Below are 18,115 nucleotides of genomic sequence, written 5' to 3'. Positions count from 1 at the left end.
GGAGGGAGGGGTTTCTTCGGGAAAAGCATTGCTCTGCGACCTTGTTCTAACACCCCATGAGGGCTGGGAGTAGCCGTGCTCCCCGCGCCCACCACGCGATGTCCGGGGCCCCCGGCCTCGTGCTCCCCGGGTTCCACCCTGGCCTCCGCGACATCGCGGGGAGCTGGGCTATGAGTCCGCAACGGAAACGCCTCAGTCTCTGCACAGTGTACGAGGCTCAGAGCGGAGCGATTACAGCTCCCGTGACACAACGCAGCGGGGTCGGCCTGGGGCGGAGGAGGAACAGGACTTGAACAGCCGTCGGCGGGGCAGGGCGCGCTGCTCCGGCAAACTGAGCCGCCGCCGCCAGCCCCCTGACACCCCCCTGTCTCCTGACTTCGTATTTTTAAATCTGGCGGTGCTTTCCCTTTCGGGCCAACCACTCCCCCAGTTTATGGTCCTAGCCAGTCAGCATTAGGCCCGCCATTTTTCAAACCCTTTCCCCGCCGCCAATCAGGACCGAGCAGTACATTCCTCTTCTGACCGGTTCTAACGGGTCTGGGAGTTAACGACCTGAGCGACCCACCGAACCTGCTAGGCTGTGGCTTGGGGGACGGGCCTGGCGAGACATCGGCCAATAGGGAGCCTCCCTGGTGAGGGGGCGGGGGCTCTCCGAGTTTGAATGATCGTCAGAGCCAATCAGAGAGGTGGGGGTGTGGCTCGTGGCCGGGCTCGTCAAGTTGCCGTGGCGCGGAGAACTCTGCAAAACAAGAGGCTGGGGATTGCGTTAGCGATAAACCAGTTCACGCCGGAGCTGAGGGAAGGAAGCGACGCCGTCGGATCCGGCCGCTCCGCGGGAGTCTGAGGAACAACTCGCACCAGGCAAGAATTCCCTACGACATCCTAGCGTACGTGGGCCTTTCTCCCGCCTCAAGCCTTTTACTCGGCCTGAGCGCCGTGGCTCTCCGGGTTGGACCGGCGAGGAGCGAAAATAGGGTTGCGGCTGTGTGAGGGCTGGAGAGGGCAGCGCGGGCGGGGCAGGCATATTGCCCGGCGCGGCGCCAGGAGTTTTTTCCTATTGATCGCGAGGCGACTGGTGACTGAGACTTGCGGTTTGGAAGCCGGGTGACAGGGATTTTAAGGGCGCCCCCGGCTTTCAGGATGGCGCTGAAGGGCGAGCGGCGGCAGCGGCCGGGGCCGGCGGGAGGGTGCGTGCGCGGAGGCGGGGGCGCCGGGCGCAGGCGGCGCCCTTGGGAGGGGGCGGGCAGGGCGGGAGCGGATTTGGGCGGGAAGCTGAGCCCCGCCAGAGCCCGCCCGCCCTGGCAGCCGCGGGCTCCGCGCCGACCCACGGGCTCCCTCCCCACCAGGTGGCCGCCGTTCCGTCGTCATGGGTAAAGGAGACCCCAACAAGCCGAGGGGCAAAATGTCCTCCTATGCCTTCTTCGTGCAGACGTGCCGGGAAGAGCACAAGAAGAAACACCCTGACTCTTCGGTCAATTTCGCGGAATTCTCTAAGAAATGCTCGGAGAGATGGAAGGTGAGACAGGAATTGACACGGGGATAAGGTTTTCCAGGTGTGCTTTTTGGCGAGCGCCTTAAGCACCTTGGTAACTTATTAAATTTCAGCAACTTTCCTATCCTGATGAGTCACCTAAATATTTTGGAATTTTAGGCAGGCTGCTTTAGGTTTCAACTCATTTATGATTACCGAAACCAAAATGCTGTTTACAAGGAAAACGTGGTCCTTAAAGATTCTTGAATGCTTATAGCTTACCGGGTTTTTTTTTTCTACTGCTTGTTGTATGCCCGTAGACCATGTCTGCAAAGGAAAAGTCCAAGTTTGAAGATATGGCAAAAAGTGATAAAGCTCGTTATGACAGGGAGATGAAAAATTACGTTCCTCCCAAGGGTGATAAGAAGGGAAAGAAAAAGGATCCCAATGCTCCTAAAAGACCACCGTAAGTTTATTTAACAACCAAATTGCCCTCTAGATTTTTCCTTCAGTTTATTAACTCTGTTGCTTCCTTTCAGATCTGCCTTCTTTCTGTTTTGCTCTGAACATCGCCCAAAGATCAAAAGTGAACACCCTGGCCTGTCCATTGGGGACACTGCAAAAAAATTGGGTGAGATGTGGTCTGAACAGTCAGCCAAAGATAAACAACCATATGAACAGAAAGCAGCTAAGCTAAAGGAGAAATATGAAAAGGTACATTGTATTCTTAACATTTTTAAAGCCAACATTAAAATTAGGTTTTTCTAATGACCAATGTTAGAAATAGGTGTGAACTGTAAAATTTTGGGGAAATGTAGGTGATCTTATAGTAATGTCAGCTGGATATTGAAAAGGCCTAATGAAAATTGTATACTGGAACAACACAAACTAATTGGTACCTTCTCTTGATTGAAATCAGTGTGTATAGCACTAGTAAATTCTTGCAGGTACACTTTATAAGTTTAAAAAAAGGGAGGGCCAAATAAAATGCATTGTTTTATATAGTTGTACCTAAAATTTGAAGTTGGGAAAGGAGGACTGTGATGTAAAGGGGTGTTAGTGAAAATACTGACATTGATTTAACATAGCCCCATCATTTTACATCAGTAGCAGCTTTCCAGAGTCTAAAAGGAACAAGTGTTCTAAAACAGGTTAGACCCTGAATACCTTTACAGTTATTAGGGTTATTGGTCAATAATCGGAAGTTGTTTACAACTAAGTAAGGCTTTCACAGTTGAGTAATGACACCGGATGCTGATTTTATTTTTTTGACAATATTTCAGGATATTGCTGCATACCGTGCCAAGGGCAAAAGTGAAGCGGGAAAGAAGGGCCCTGGTAGGCCCACAGGCTCAAAGAAGAAGAATGAACCTGAAGATGAGGAGGAAGAAGAGGAAGAGGAAGAAGATGAAGATGATGAGGAAGAGGATGAAGATGAAGAATAAATGGCTATCCTGTAATGATGAGTGTGGAGTGTGCGTGTGTGCTCAGGCAGTTGTTTTGCTAAGAATGTGAATTCAAGTGCAGCTCAATATTAGCTTCAGTATAAAAAAAACTGTACAGATTTTTGTATAGCTGATAAGATTCTTTGTAGAGAAAATACTTTTTTTTAAAAAATGCAGGTTGTAGCTTTTTGAGGGGCTACTACATACAGTTAGATTTTAAAGCTTCTGATGTTGAATGTTCCTAAATATTTAATGGTTTCTTTAATTTCTTGACTTGTGTATGGTAGCACAGCAAAGTTGTAGGAATTAGTATCATTAGTAAATTTGGATTTTTTTTTTAGGATGTTGCATTCTTTGTTTTTTTTAAAAAAAATTTTGTAATAAAATTATGTATGTTATGTCTTTTGTCTTTGTCTTAATATGCAAATTTTTACTTAAAGTTTACACTGGAGGCATGTCAACTCTTTTTGTATCTCTGCCTAATAATTCTTAGAGATGGTTGGTTTAGTAAAATATTTTGAGGGTTAGAACCAAAAGCCCATATTTGCAAATTGAATGAACTAAAGTTAATTTTTGCAGTTTTATAGAATTATTAGGTTTTTCTCTTTATGCTTCTGTTCATTTGTCTATCAGATATTTGGTATTTTTATAAACTTAGACTTTCTTTGGGTTGAAAATTTCTCTTTTTAATGTGAGGAAAAGTGGCTAGATGGTGAATCCATACTTGGAAACACATAACCTTTGAAAAAAATCATTAGTAGCAAGGTTAAATTTTCAATTGATTTAGTTCAAGGTGTAGACTGCCAGAGTAGATTTTGGGAGTTATTTTTAAAATCAATTTGGTCTTAAGTTTTAGAACTCTGGGTTACTAACCTAAGAAAGCATTTGAGAAGCTTGTAATACCCCATGACTAATTTAAATTTTCACTAGAATTTGTGGTTGTTAGAGGAAGGTAGTTACTTTAGGAATGCTTGTTTGAGGAAGTAGTAGTTTCTTCTATTTGAACTATTTTAAGTAATTAAAGATCAATCTGTTGGCTAAGTGTTTACAGAACACATTATTGACAGTTCTGTAGTTAAACTATCAAGTTTTAAAACAATTATTAGCCAACTATAGAAGCCTTCAATATTTAATGCCATGTTTGGAATAAATATTTGGTAAGGGTTATTTCATTTCTTAAAACAGGAAGTGCTAGCCAAAGTTTTGTTAAGTAGAAATGAGGTATTAGCTAATAGACTCAAAAATTTTAAAGATTTATTTGAAAGGCAGAGTTACAGAGGAGAGACAGAGGTCTTCCCATCCACTGATACATTCTCCAAAAGGCTGCAATAGCCAGTGCTGGGTCAGACTGAAGCCAGGAGCTTCATCCAGGTCTCCTGTGTGGGTGCAGGAGTCCAAGCACGTGGCCAGTCTCTGGTGCTTTCCTAGGTGCATTCGTTTGGAGCTAGAAAGTAGAGCATCCAAGACAGGAACTGGCACCATATGGGATGCAGTACTGCAAGCAACAACTTAACCTGCTGCACTACAGTGCTAGCCCCTCAAGTACCGTTTTAAAACATCTTTTGGGGGCTTAGCAATCATGCCAATGGCATATACACTTGAGCATGGGTTTTTCACTGGTCATAAAGTAAGAACTGACTTGCAGTATTTTGTGTTGGGTGATAATATGCTAAAATAATTGGGGTAATTAAGAAACATAAGACTGGTTCCCAGTTCCCCTGGCTCTACCGAATGCCAGCAGTGGGAACTTTACCTCTGATCTTACAGAGCCAATACCTATTTCAGTGTTTTAATGATTAAATGAAAATGTTACGTTGGTACTTAAAGCTTCCACTTCTGAAAATTCAAACAGCATAATGGTCTGTTTCCTTAAGAATTTTATTAAGATTTGTGAGACAGACTTATTAGATTCTTGGTCCTTTGTTTTTGAGGGGTCTATGTCTTTAATTCTGTTCTCCAGAAACAGATTTCAAGTTTCTAAGCTGAGAACAATTCATTGCTTTAATCAAGAGCTGCACCAGAATAACCTCGGGATTTGAGATGGTCCTGGCTCATGCTTGCTATTCTGTAAGTGGTTCAAAATTTAAAATCCTTCTGAACCAATAATCTAGACTGGATCATATGGTGCACGGAAATGAGCATTAGGAATTAGATCCTATCCCAGACTAGTCATTATTTAGAAGTATGTTTACAATTTTTAATTTTTAAAAACAGGTCATAATCTTAAAGTTTTTTATTTACTTGAGAGGTAGAGTTAAACATAGAGGGAGAGACAGAGAGAAAGGCCTTCCATTGGTTCACACCCCAAAAGGCCACCAAGGCTGGAGCCAGGTGCTTCCTCCCCATCTCCCATGTGGGTGCAGGGGCCCAAGCACCTGGGCCATCTACTGAGCTTTACCAGGCCATAGCAGAGAGCTGGATTGCAAGAGAAACAGCTGGGACTAGAACCCATGCCTATATGGGATGCAGGCGCTGCAGGCAGAGGATTAACCTGCACTCCAGCACTGGCCCCAGGTCATATCTTAGTACAAAATATAAAAGGAGGGGTCGGAGTTGTGGCATAGTAGGCTAAGCCTCTGCCTGTGGCCCCAGCATTCCATATGGGCAGCAGTTCATGTCCCGGCTACTCCTCTTCTGATCCAGTTCTGCTTATGGCCTGGGAAAGCAGTAGAAGATGACCCAAATGCTTAGGCCCCCACACCCAAGCTCCTGGCTTCTGGCTTTGGATTGGCTCAGCTCCGGCTGTTGGGGCCATTTGGGGAGTGAACCAGCAGATGGAAGACCTTTCTGTCTCTCGCTCTCTACCTCTCAAATAAGTAAATCTTAAAAAATAAAATAAAAAAGGAAATAAGGATATATAATGAGTAGTTCCTTGATTCCTGGCTACCATGTTCTCCCAGGAGGTAACCCCTATATTGCAATAATTATCCTTCAAGAAAGATGTGAGCATAATCATGTATGTGTGTAGATGTATTCTAAAAGTGGAATCTTACTATCTATAGTTCTTAACCTCATCATTTTAGAGATTTTTTTTTTTTTTTTTGACAGGCAGAGTGGACAGTGAGAGAGAGAGACAGAGAGAAAGGTCTTCCTTTGCCATTGGTTCACCCTCCAATGGCCGCCGCGGCCGGCGCGCTGCGGCCGGCGCACCGCGGCCGGCGCACCGCGCTGATCCGATGGCAGGAGCCAGGAGCCAGGTGCTTTTCCTGGTCTCCCATGGGGTGCAGGGCCCAAGCACCTGGGCCATCCTCCACTGCACTCCCTGGCCATAGCAGAGAGCTGGCCTGGAAGAGGGGCAACCGGGACAGAATCCGGCGCCCCAACCGGGACTAGAACCCGGTGTGCCGGCGCCGCTAGGCGGAGGATTAGCCTAGTGAGCCGCGGCGCCGGCCTAGATTATTCTCAATACAAAGTTGACACATTATTTTAAATAACTATCTGCATTCCCATTGAATATGTTGTAATTTAACCAGTTCCCTAAAGATAATTTATATATTTGTTTGCTTTAAGGACAGTATAATTGTGATTGTACACAATTTCATATGTGAGAAAAGGTCCACTAAGTACAGTAGTTAGGCCAAAGGGTACAGGCATTTTAAAATTTAGTAATTTACAGTAACTAAAACATGAATATGTACCAGGAGCAGCTCTTGGCTTTGTTAATTTACTGAAGCCTGCTAAAATTTTTCTTAATGGAAGTTGTACTAGTAGATACACAGCAATGAATGTTGTGAAGTGTCTGTTTTCTCATCTAAGCAACATAATAGTTCTCAAACTTCTGAGTCTTTGTTATTCTGATTTAAACAAGGATACTTAAAAAATTCCTGGAAAAGGAAATTATAATGTTTATTTTAGCACAAGAGATTTTAAAATCTATGCATGTAAGGGGTTTCTGAAAGTTTTTGGAAAATACACAGTATGAAATCCATGAATTTGAAAAAGTTTGTACTGAAACGTATCTTTCAATTCCATTTTTCATGAACTTTTTAATGTACCCTTATAAAAATGGTTTCTCTCATTAGGAGTTTTTGTTTTTATGTTTAAAAGACATGACTTTTCTTTCCTATGATCTTGTATCTCATTGGTCTTTATTAATAGTTGTGGGAACATTATATATTAAGGAAAATGATCCTTTGTCATATTTTTGTTTCATTTGTCTTGATTTTGTTGTACTTTTGTCAGTCAAATTTATCAGGTCTTTAATGGCTTTGAGATGCTTTTTTTTTTTTTTTTTAAGATTATTTATTTGAAAGCAGCAGAGAGACAGAAACAGGTCTTCCATAGGCTGGTTCACTCCCCAAGTGCCCACATTAGCCAAGGCTGAACAAGTCTGAAACCAGGAGCATGGAACTTTATTTGGGTCTCACACATGGGTAGCAGCAGCCTATGTGCTTGGGCCACTATTCGCTGCCTTTCCCTTTGAAGCAGGGACCTAAAAACTTGGTCCATTATCTGCTACCTTCCCATGTACATTAGCAGGAAGTTGAAACTGGCACTTTGATGTGGGATACAGATGTCCCAAACTGCTTTAACCTGTGCTATAATACCTACCCCTAGGATGCCTTTCTTGTTCAAAAGTTGTGAATATAACAATTTGTCCTTTGTTTCTTTAAAAAAAAGTTTTTTTTTAATCTTTGATTCTCTGGAATTTTTGTACAAGAATGGTGGTAAGAGCTTGTTTATTTCTTAACCAATGTTAGATACTACTTTTAGTCTTAATCTGTAAAGGGTGCTGACTTAGTCTTAAGGTCTCTTACCTATGAAAACACTCAGTGCGAGTTTGGTCAATAGCTCACACTTTGGAGGAGAGGCAAATTTTTACCTTTTAACAGCATTTACTGTAAATAGTAAATCATAGCTTGTCTTAGAATAGAACAATTATAGCACTTTTTTAGTGATTGATTTATTTGAAAGTCAGAGTTACACAGAGAGAAGGAGAGGCAGAGAAAGAGAGGTCTTATATCTGCTGGTTCAGTCCCCAGTTGGCTGTAATGGCTTGAGCTGCACCAATCCGAAGCCAGGAGGTTTTTCTGGGTCTCCCACGTGGGTGCAGGGGTGCAAGGAATTGGGCCATCTTCTACTGCTTTCCCAGGCCATAGCAGAAAGCGGGAATGGAAGTGGAGTAGCCAGGACTGGAACCAGTACCCATATGGGATGCTGGCACTGCAGGTGGCGGCTTTACCATCTACGCTACAGTGCTGGCCCTATGGCATGTCTGAAATCTGACTTTCTAGTACTATATAAGCTACTAGAACATTTTACAAAGTAGTAAAGATTTCATTTCTTGGGGAATAGCAAAAAGGAAGCAAAAAGAGATGTACCAATGTCTAAGATCTAGCCATTTTAATATATATCCCTCCCTAGAAATAAGCCATTTTGTGATTTGTTCTTGAGATTCCTATTGGAAACTGATATTTTTAACGACAGTTTGGATAGTTATTGACAGGAAATGCCAAGACCCATAGAGGCCTGATAAGAAAAATGGCTGGGATATGGTGAAATGAGCACACAAGGAAGTAAGCTCTGTGAAGTCAGTGACATTTATTTTTTGGATACTGTTGTATCCCTAGTACCAGAAATGTAATGTTCCATGCACATTTGTAAACACATAAATGCCCAGGATAAAAGGGACTGCCACTATTTGGTTTAGTACTCTGTATGAACAAGTAGGTCTAGGATTTCCAGGTCTCCTAAATTCTCAAGTGGTACCAGAAGTCTTGGAAAAGGTAAAATCTGAATTTTAAATACTGGCAATGAAATCAAATTTCAGGGCCAAAAGAAATCTATCTATAGATAAGATTGTGCTCAAGGGCTATCAGTTTGCCATTTTTATGATATATAGGTAAATGTAAGATCATTAATAATGATCAGGTCTGTTGATTCAAGGTTATGTATTCCTTTCAGCTATGCATTATTTTTATAGTTAGGAATCCCTTCTCATCCTTATTGGAAACTCAACTTCTCACTCTGGTAACTCTGGTAAATATAGACATGCTTCTGAGGTTTCAGTGGAACTTCAATGTGCTCTTTGACCTTGAGGACTTAACAGGGCAGACTTCTCTTTTAGTGAAGCTCATACTAGGTGTCAGCACATCTATGAAATACACAGTTACTTATGTTAAAAAAAAAACCTTTAAACAATATATAGCACCAAATTTTAGAACTGGAAATGGCCTTTATATAATTTGGTCCAGTCTCCTATTTTTCTTTCTTCCTTTCTTTCTCTTTCTTTTTTTTTTTTTTTTTTTTGAAGCATTTGCCAATGGTCACACAGCAATTTATTAGGACATGATTAGTACCCAGGTCTCCTTGACTCTAAGAATATACTCTTCACTAATTCACTCTTTTACTCATTACATGTTGGGGCTAATGCAGTCACTTATCCAGACTTGCTTTCTTCTGCTACCCACTAAGCAGGGGTATCCCAAAACTTTGGAGAATTTGTCATTTTAAAAACAAACATTGGGTTTACCCTATGATTCAACAATTCTCCTTCCGTAGACTTGAGTAGTTAAGAAGGGTTTCATGGGGTCAGCATTGCAGCACAGCAGGTCAGGCCACTTCTTGCACTACTTGAGCACTGGCTGCTTCACCTATTTTTAAATTTTTTTATTTTTATTTTATGTATTTATTTTTTTGACAAGAAGAGTTAGACAGTGAGAGAGAGACAGAAAGGTCTTTCTTCCATTGGTTCACCCCCCAAATGGCTGCTACGGCCGGCACGCAGCGCCGATCTGAAGCCAGGAGCCAGGTGCTTCCTCCTAGTCTCCCATGCGGGTATAGGGCCCAAGCACTTGGGCCATCCTCCACTGCCCTCCCAGGTCACAGCAGAGAGCTGGACTGGAAGAGGAGAAAGTGGGACAGAACCCGGCTCCCCAACAGGGACTAGAACCTGGGGTGCCAGCACTGCAGGCGGAGGATTAGCCTAGTGAGCTGCGGTGCCGGCTGCTTCACCTATGATCCAGCTCTCTGCCAATGTGCCTGGGCCCAGTTGCCATTTTCCAGGAAGACATAACAATCACCATTACACAGTGTACTAGAGGTCAAGTAAGAGATAGTAAAGCATTATAATTCATTCATATTTATTTTTCTGATTCACCATATTTTTTCCAGAAAAGATGAAATGGCTTATATGAAGAAAAAAGCCTATATATATACACACACCAAGGCGGAAAAATAAGCTTATGAAAAGTGAAGAGTGAGGTGGTGAGGAGCTTACTCTTGGAAATCAATGTTTACTGGTTTGGTAATATCAGGTCACATAATTTCATTTTCCAATCTGTAGAATTAGAATTGTAATTAAGGATTAAAGGAGGCAATACATTTAAGACATGTATGTTGGTGGCAAGAAACAGTAAATGCTCAATCAATAGCTAAAATTATACATATCAGTGTGTATGGGATAATATAGATCCCATGATACAAGGTATCAGATTCCGTTCTGAGGTTTGACAGTAGAGATAGAGGGGAAAATGAAGGCATTAACATGGAAAACAGATGTTTAGGGTTTTTCCCAGCACCAAATAGAAATTCCTCCCACAGGGTTCTGGAGATAGATATTGAGTAGAGATTGATTATGTTCTGACCCCAATACTAAATTTGTGAATTTGGATAAGTTATTCAATCTCTATCATTTCTAAATGTGCAACTTACTGTATATATAATTTTAATCATTTAGGTATTTATGAAGTGTTTATTGAATGAAGTCTTTTGGGAATTGTCTTTTTCACTTAGTACTGTTACTAGGATTTGTTTATAAGCAGTTCACATTCACTACTGTGTAACATTTCATTACGATTATGTCACAATTCATCCATTCCGTTGGGCATTTGATTGTTGCTAGGGTTTTTGCTATTGCAAATGATAATGTTATAAAAATTCCTGTATAGGTCTCCTAGTAATCAAGTGCATGCCCCTCTGGTAATCTTCCTTGTAAATTCCAGCTGTCTTAGCAAACCCACACCTCCAGTTTACTTCTCATCTCAGCAATATTAACATTCTGAGCTTCTTTTACTGCATCATGGAGGAGCAAGTTCTCCCAGATACATAGTCAAAATGACCTGAAGGGGGCTGGCACTGTGGCGCAGTAGATAAAGGCACTGCAGGCAGTGCCGGCAACTCATATGGGTGCCGGTTTGAGTCCCGGTTGCTCCGCCTCCGAACCAGCAATGTGCTACGACCTGGGAAAGCAGTGGAAGATGGCCCAAGGTCCCCTGCACCCACGTGGGAGACCTGAAAGAAGCTCCTAGCTCCTGGCTTCCAATCAGCTCAGCTTCTGGCCATTGCAGTCACTTGGGGAGTGAACCAGCAGATGGAAGACCTGTCTCTCTGCCTCTCTGTAACTCTGCCTTTCAAATAAATAAATACATTTTTTTTTTTTAAGACTCAAAGTTCCACTTGTATGGTTCTTTTTTTTTTTTTTTGACAGGCAGAGTTCGACAGTGAGAGAGAGAGAAAGGTTTCCCTTTTTCTGTTGGTTCATCTCCCAAGTGCTTCCTCCTGGTATCCCACGCGGGTGCAGGGCCCAAGCACTTGAGCCATCTTCCACTGCCTTCCCGGGCCACAGCAGAGAGCCGGACTGGAAGAGGAGCAACCGGGACAGAACCGGTGCCCCAACCAGGACTAGAACCCGGTGTGCCGGTGCCGCAGGTGGAGGATTAGCCTATTGAGCCACGGCGCCGGCCCCCTTCTTTAAAATAGGAGTCTGCCTTGCCTGTTACCCATGAATTCTTGAAAACATTTGCCCCATATATTTTGTCCAGTTTTATATTTGAGGATAGTGGTATAAATCCAGTACCAATGACTGTCATACCCAGACATTTTCTACTGAAAGTATTAGTTTTGTTTGTTTTGAACATTTAATCCTAATATTGCTGGAATTTGCTCAAAAGCCCAGGTGAAATTTCATTTAAAGATAATTTAAAGGATATACTTAGACATTCTTCAGGATGCACTTATTTCTACCCAAGGATTGAATTAGATCACCCAAAACTATATTTTACTCAAGTTATGTGAATGGCATGAGGAAGAGAGAACAATTTTCCTCCTTAGCGTAACTTTAACCTCCAGTTTAACTTCTGAGCTTCATCTTTGTTCACTTGTAGAATAGTGGTAATATCTGAAACATATGCATATACAACACATAGCTTTTGTAGAGGTCTTCAGTGTAGCTGTCTTATTCTTCTGATTAGGGACAGATTTTAACACTTTAAAGCATATATACTAATGAATATTTATATTACTTTGATTGTAACCAGGAAATATGCTAAGTACCTAGTAATATGCTAACTTATCCTAATAACAACCCTATCAAATAGGCACTATTTCTCCCATTTTACAAATGAAAAGCTGATATACAGAGATTAAATAATTTAAGGTCACGCAGGTAATTTGTAGGGGAACAGAGATTAAAATAGACTTCAGAATCTATCATACTATACCTATCTTCTTTCAGATTAGCATATTTTAACATGTATTTTATTATGAAAATTCAGGATCCCTCCATCCCGCATCTGCTCAGATGTAGGTCCTAAGGCTCAATTATGGGCATTTCAAAATCTTAAAAATTAGACTGCAAAGCAATTACTGAATCTAATTTAGAGAAAGTCCTTCCTTTAATCTTTAATTCCAGGGATAGTGGTCTCCCAAAACCATTCTCTATTTGAAAAAAGATTTATTGATTGATTTGAAAGGCAGAGTTACAGAGGGGCAGAGGCAGAGAGAGAGAGAGAGAGGGAAGTCTTCCATCCGCTGGTTCACTCCCCAATTGGCTGCAACAGCCGGAGCTGCGCCGAACCAAAGCCAGGAGATAGGAGCTTCTTCTGGGTCTCCCACGTGGGTGCATGGGCCCAAGGACTTGGGCCATCTCCCACTGCTTTCCCAGGCCATAGTAGAGAGCTGAGTTGGAAGTTGAGCAGCTGGGATATGAACCGACACCCATGTGGTATGCCCGCACTACAGGCGGCAGCTTTACCTGCTACGTCACAGTGCCAGTCCCCTCTATAACTTTTGTCCATTTCCTTCCAACAGATTGATTCTAATGAATAATAAACATTTTCAAGGTACCTAATATATTTTAAAAATGCTTTACTATGGGATAATTTTCAAAAATCTGAACTACTGGCCTACCAGGTACCTGGCTGTGATTAGTTACCAATCATATTTTCCATTGAATTATTATGTGTGAATTTCATTCAATTACATCTTTTTATTTATTTATTTATTTGACAGGCAGAGTGGACAGTGAGAGAGAGAGAGAGAGACAGAGAGAAAGGTCTTCCTTTGCCGTTGGTTCACCCTCCAATGGCCGCCATGGCTGGCGCACTGCGGCCGGTGCATCGCGCTGATCCGAAGCCAGGAGCCAGGTGCTTCTCCTGGTCTCCCATGTGGGTACAGGGCCAAGTACTTGGGCCATCCTCCACTGCACTCCCTGGCCACAGCAGAGAGCTGTGAGCAGAGAGCAACCGGGACAGAATCCGGCGCCCCGACCGGGTCTAGAACCTAGTGTGCCAGTGCCGCAAGGCGGAGGATTAGCCTATTGAGCCACGGCGCCGGTCTCAATTACATCTTGTACTGAAATGAAATATATTCCAAGATCCCTGTGAGAAAATCTAAAGAAATGAGTGAGCCCCCCCCCCCATTTATTCTAGTTTGGTGCTTTGTCATTTTATTAAATTTCTTAGCCTAACTATCTCTTAGGCAAGTAAGAACGGAAAGGGATGACAATAGATAATTCAGTTGGGAGAAAATTTCTCAAATCAATACAGCCACTTACTTGAATCTATTCACAGCCATATCTTCTCTTGAGATGTCATGTTTTATACCACGTGGTCCTAAAGACCATTTCTAAGTTTCATTTTGTTAGGCTTTCTTTTTCTTTTTCTTTGTTTCTGTGAAGAATTTTGATTTAAAGACTTTTTTTTCTTTCAATAAGCAATTATACCGTAGAATACATTGCCAAGAAAGATGTTGCGGTTATCTTTTATAGTTGAAGAGGTTATCATCAAAATTGCTCTACATAGGCAACCAGAAGTTCTGTAAAAGGAAGCCTTATGTTTCCTTCAGCTCCATTAGCTCTGAGCATTCTAACCATGTGTAGCAGGATTCTGACCAACAGTTAAGTACATACTCAGTTAATAACTATGGTTTATAATATTAAGTACATTTTGTAAACAAAATCAGGTCGTTCTTTCCAGTGTGTACTGTTTGGATTTAGAAATGATTACAAGAACTGAAAAAAAAAAAAAAACCCACAGATTAAAATACAACATTTTATTTTTTTTCTCACCTAAAAAACAAGCAACCCAGAATTAAGATATACATAAGTTTCTCAAATTTATCCTAATAAAATTCTGAATATTTATACAATTTCTACAGAAACAGTGTATCAAAATCTGCATAAATCAAATTTATAAAATGTGTAGAAATGCATAGTGATATCATCAACTTACAAAGCAAGGATATGAGAATTATTTCCAAAGCAGCCTATAGTAGAAAATAGTCATTATGGCAGCAGCTTCTGATGTTTTTTTTATCATGTTTGGTAAGGTTTTGACTTGAATATATAGAATCATATTCATAGAGTATATTCTTTAAATGAATTGCACAAAATATCCATTTAATTTACCCATAAATTTACATGTACAGTTCATGTGCCACCTTTCTTAGGCCTATGCATAGTTAACAAGGTTATAATTTCTTTTTTTTTTTTTTTTTTTTTTTTTTTTTTTTTTTTTTTTTTTGACAGGCAGAGTGGACAGTGAGAGAGAGAGACAGAGAGAGAAAGGTCTTCCTTTTGCCGTTGGTTCACCCTCCAATGGCCGCCGCTGCAGCCGGCGCACCGCGCTGATCCTGGCAGGAGCCAGGAGCCAGGTGCTTTTCCTGGTCTCCCATGGGGTGCAGGGCCCAAGCACCTGGGCCATCCTCCACTGCACTCCCTGGCCATAGCAGAGAGCTGGCCTGGAAGAGGGGCAACCGGGACAGAATCCGGCGCCCCAACCGGGACTAGAACCCGGTGTGCCGGCGCCGCAAGGTGGAGGATTAGCCTATTGAGCCACGGCGCCGGCTGGTTATAATTTCTTCAACATGGAAAATGGAATCTATTTGCAAACACACAAGTAATTAAAATACCAATTCTTAGTTTCTTTTTTTATAGTTGATTTATTTTATAATTATATAAGCATATAAATGTATTCTTTCCAAATATTCATAGAGATGAATGAAAGTTAAAATGATTGACCACAGATCAGTAGCAAAATACAAATTGACAATTCAAAACTATAAATAAAACTCTGTTTAGGATGTTTGGGTCTCAATTAAGAGCTAACTAAGTCTGGAAGAAACTTCATAAGCTCTTTTAAACAAGTATAGGTTTTTTCTCTTATTTTTAAATTTTAATTAAAAATATTTCCCTCTGGCAGTATATTGTGAGTTCTTTCCATGGTAGCTGATATCATGATTACAGATCAAAATTCTTACTATACTTGTAAATTCTCACCATATCATATTTTCTTTTTAGCACTCAATTTAGGCATTTAAATATTTTTGGTTAAAAAAGACTATTTGTTTAGCAGTTAAAATCTAATTGACCATTTGCAGTATTTGGTTCTCCTATAGGTAACAAATGTTTAAATCCAAACAAATCTTCTTTTCAGTGGAAAATACTAATAAAAATATACTTCCTAAAAAGAAATTAAGAAACATAAGGGAACTAACACCCAATCAAACAGAAAGTAGTTGCCATTTGTTAATGAACTGTATTCTTAAGTGTTTTTTTTTTTCTTAATTTTAAAAATGCACAGGGAATTCATTTGAATGATGATATAAATGAAACATCAATTCACTCTCGGCTTTACAGGTTGCACAGCTTAGGTTATAATGCACAGGAGTTTCGTAAGGCTTAATCTAAAAAGGGCTTGGGGATTTTTACCTCAGAATGAACATTTGTCTTTTCTATAGTGGTGCTTTCTCATTTTGTTTTTTTACTCTCAAGTTTTAAAACTGAGATTTATAGTTTTCTAAAATGACAGTAGGGAAAAGTGAATCCCAAATGTCAGTGGATAATTTTGCTCTAGTTGGAAAACCCCTTTACCATTCTCGGGGTTTGCAAGGACAGAGGGCATTGGAAATGCCAGCAGGTAAGGGAGTTAACGCAGTGCAATCTTCAAACCCTATGGCATAGCCTTGGGATGTTCCATGTTGTCATTTCTTTTTAAAGCCTTACAGCACTTAACTTCATAGCAAATGGCAGCATGTCAATTCATTTCTGAGAAATAAGAGTATTCTCATATAGGTGACAATTCCATCATTACTATCCTATAAATTTCATCAAAAGCTCTTGAGATATATACTGAGAAATGAAAGAGGCACTAAATGTGTCGAAATTCACCTTTCAAAAAAGCAGCATGACTGTGAAAGAAGGCCACCTTGTCTAATAACCTGTGGCAGTGCTTCAAAAAGATGTGAAATTAAATAAAGACACAACAGGTTGATAATCACCACATTATATATGAAAGTCTGGTTATTCCAACCTTTTTTCAAGTGTGTTAAAAAAAAAAATCAAACTGCCTTTCATACCCCTGAGTGTAGTCCCAAAGAAGACAAATGCTTTTAACTCTGTTCCAGTAAAACAGAGCTAAAGGCACAAATTACCAACATCATCTTAAAACAAAACAAAAAAGATGTAAACATCTACAAAGTTTAAGGTAAAAGCAGTTTTGTAAACAGTAACTGCGGATGATAATGTTATTGTAAAATCACAGTTTATCATTGTCCTTCAAACTGATCAGGAGGTTCTGGGTTTGGAGCTGTACAGAGTTAACAGTAATAGTTGCAGCAGGTTTCAGGCAGGTTTCAGTCCTGTATAAATTTACTTGTCAGCAGGTAGATTATTAGTTTTTTAAAAATTCTTTCTAAACACTATGGATGTTATTCATTTCCCATTTTTGAGTCATTTTATTGGAGTCACAATTGGAGATGAACACTTGATGTAGGACCTCTGAGCGATCTAAGCACTTTCCTGAAGGAATGTGAGTAAATCTGTGCAGGTTCTGGAAAACAAAGTAAGGAAAAAAAAGTTTCAAATTTGTATTCTTTTGATATCACTAACATTAGAAGTCATTACCTGGCTTTCATAAGCAGATAATTCAAACTGAACAAGTTCTTACCAACCATATCTCAGACTCTGGATTTCTTTTGATTGTTAGCCTTCTAAGTCCTTTTAATGAACTAGCTGCTTTTTTTCATGGAATGTTATTTTTTTTTTCTTGAAAGAACACCTCGGGCCAATGCTGTGGTGTAGCGGGTGGGGCTGCCGCCTGCAATGTAGGCATCCCATATGGGTGCAGGTTTGAGTCCCGGCTGCCCCACTTCTGATCCAGCTCTCTGCTGTGGCCTGAAGAAGTAGTGGAGGATAGTCCAGGTCCTTGGGCCCCTGCACCTATGTGGGAGACCTGGAAGCAGCTCCTGGCTTCGGATCAGCGCAGCTATGACCACTGCAGCCATTTGGGGAGTGAACCAGCAGATGGAAGACCTCTTTCTCTCTGCCTCTCCTTCTATCTCTGTGTAACTCTGACGTTCAAATACATACATGAATCTTAAAAAAAAAAAAAAAAAAAAAGAACACTTCATAGACAAACTATGATTATGGGTAAAGATTTTCTCAAAAATGGAGTCTGTCAGTTTAAGAAGCAAAATACTTGACAGTGTTTGTTGCCATTGACAAAATTTGACTTTTCAAGAAAAAATTAAAGTTTTAGAAAACTTATAATCACCACCACAAACACTTGATAGTTTCACATTATTTAAAGACTTTTCTGATGAAACTGATGGTTATAGCTGTGATTCTTGGATATGATATAATGAACTATTTCAACATTTAGAAAAATATATATATGAACTTAGTGGAGGCAGTGTTGTGGCATAGTATGTTGGGCCACCTCCTAGGAGGCCCAGATCCCGTATCAGAGTGCTTGGCTTGAGTTGCGGCTACCCCGCTTCTGATTTAGCTTCCTGGTAATGTATCTAGGAGAGAGCAGATGGTGGCTCAGGTTCTTGTCTCCCTGCCACCCACACGGGAGACCAGGATGACTCCTGGCTTCTGCCTGGCACAGCTCTGGCCATTGTGGGCATTTGGGGAATAAACCAGCAGATGGAAAAAGTCTCTCTGTATCTCTCTGTCACTTTTTCAAATAAATAAATC

The 18,115-nt window shown here is 40.9% G+C and overlaps 2 protein-coding genes across 9 annotated transcripts in view; one reads left to right on the top strand and one right to left on the bottom strand.

Moving 5' to 3' along the window:
* Positions 1-741: 741 nt before the first annotated feature.
* On the top strand, positions 742-3,314 carry HMGB2 (high mobility group box 2). 5 transcript variants are annotated; one of them, XM_002709471.6, is made up of 5 exons: positions 742-861; positions 1,347-1,516; positions 1,792-1,937; positions 2,011-2,185; positions 2,755-3,314. In XM_002709471.6, exons 2-5 carry the CDS (start codon positions 1,367-1,369, stop codon positions 2,914-2,916), a joined length of 633 nt encoding a protein of 210 aa, XP_002709517.1. In that variant the 5' UTR covers positions 742-861; positions 1,347-1,366; the 3' UTR covers positions 2,917-3,314. The 5 variants fall into 5 exon arrangements, with proteins under 5 accessions (XP_002709517.1, XP_089183362.1, XP_089183363.1 ...); XM_089327236.1 differs by having other exon boundaries at positions 1,306-1,516; XM_089327237.1 differs by having other exon boundaries at positions 742-887; positions 1,430-1,516.
* Positions 2,755-18,115, bottom strand: part of GALNT7 (polypeptide N-acetylgalactosaminyltransferase 7) — a 182,651-nt gene continuing 167,290 nt past the window's right edge. For all 4 annotated transcript variants that reach the window (XR_016229919.1, XM_051842571.3, XM_051842572.3 and 1 more), the window contains one exon: positions 2,755-16,964. Coding sequence is in view for 3 of the 4 variants with exons in the window: in XM_051842571.3 (XP_051698531.3) it covers positions 16,827-16,964 (138 nt within the window). In the remaining variant the exon portion in view is untranslated. The remainder of the gene's footprint in view (positions 16,965-18,115) is intronic.

The sequence above is a fragment of the Oryctolagus cuniculus genome, chromosome 2, assembly GCF_051225735.1.
Source record: "Oryctolagus cuniculus isolate XC-2025 breed Fujian yellow rabbit chromosome 2, ASM5122573v1, whole genome shotgun sequence".
Lineage (NCBI taxonomy): Eukaryota > Metazoa > Chordata > Mammalia > Lagomorpha > Leporidae > Oryctolagus > Oryctolagus cuniculus.
Note: the sequence above shows the minus strand (reverse complement) of the source record. Positions and strands in the feature narration are given on the sequence as shown.

Excerpts from the sequence above, each read along its gene's own strand:
- HMGB2 (XM_002709471.6), top strand. The coding sequence starts at position 1,367 with ATGGGTAAAGGAGACCCCAACAAGCCGAGGGGCAAAATGTCCTCCTAT. Across the intron at positions 1,517-1,791 it reads AATGCTCGGAGAGATGGAAG|ACCATGTCTGCAAAGGAAAA; the intron begins GTGAGACAGGAA and ends GTATGCCCGTAG. Across the intron at positions 1,938-2,010 it reads AATGCTCCTAAAAGACCACC|ATCTGCCTTCTTTCTGTTTT; the intron begins GTAAGTTTATTT and ends GCTTCCTTTCAG.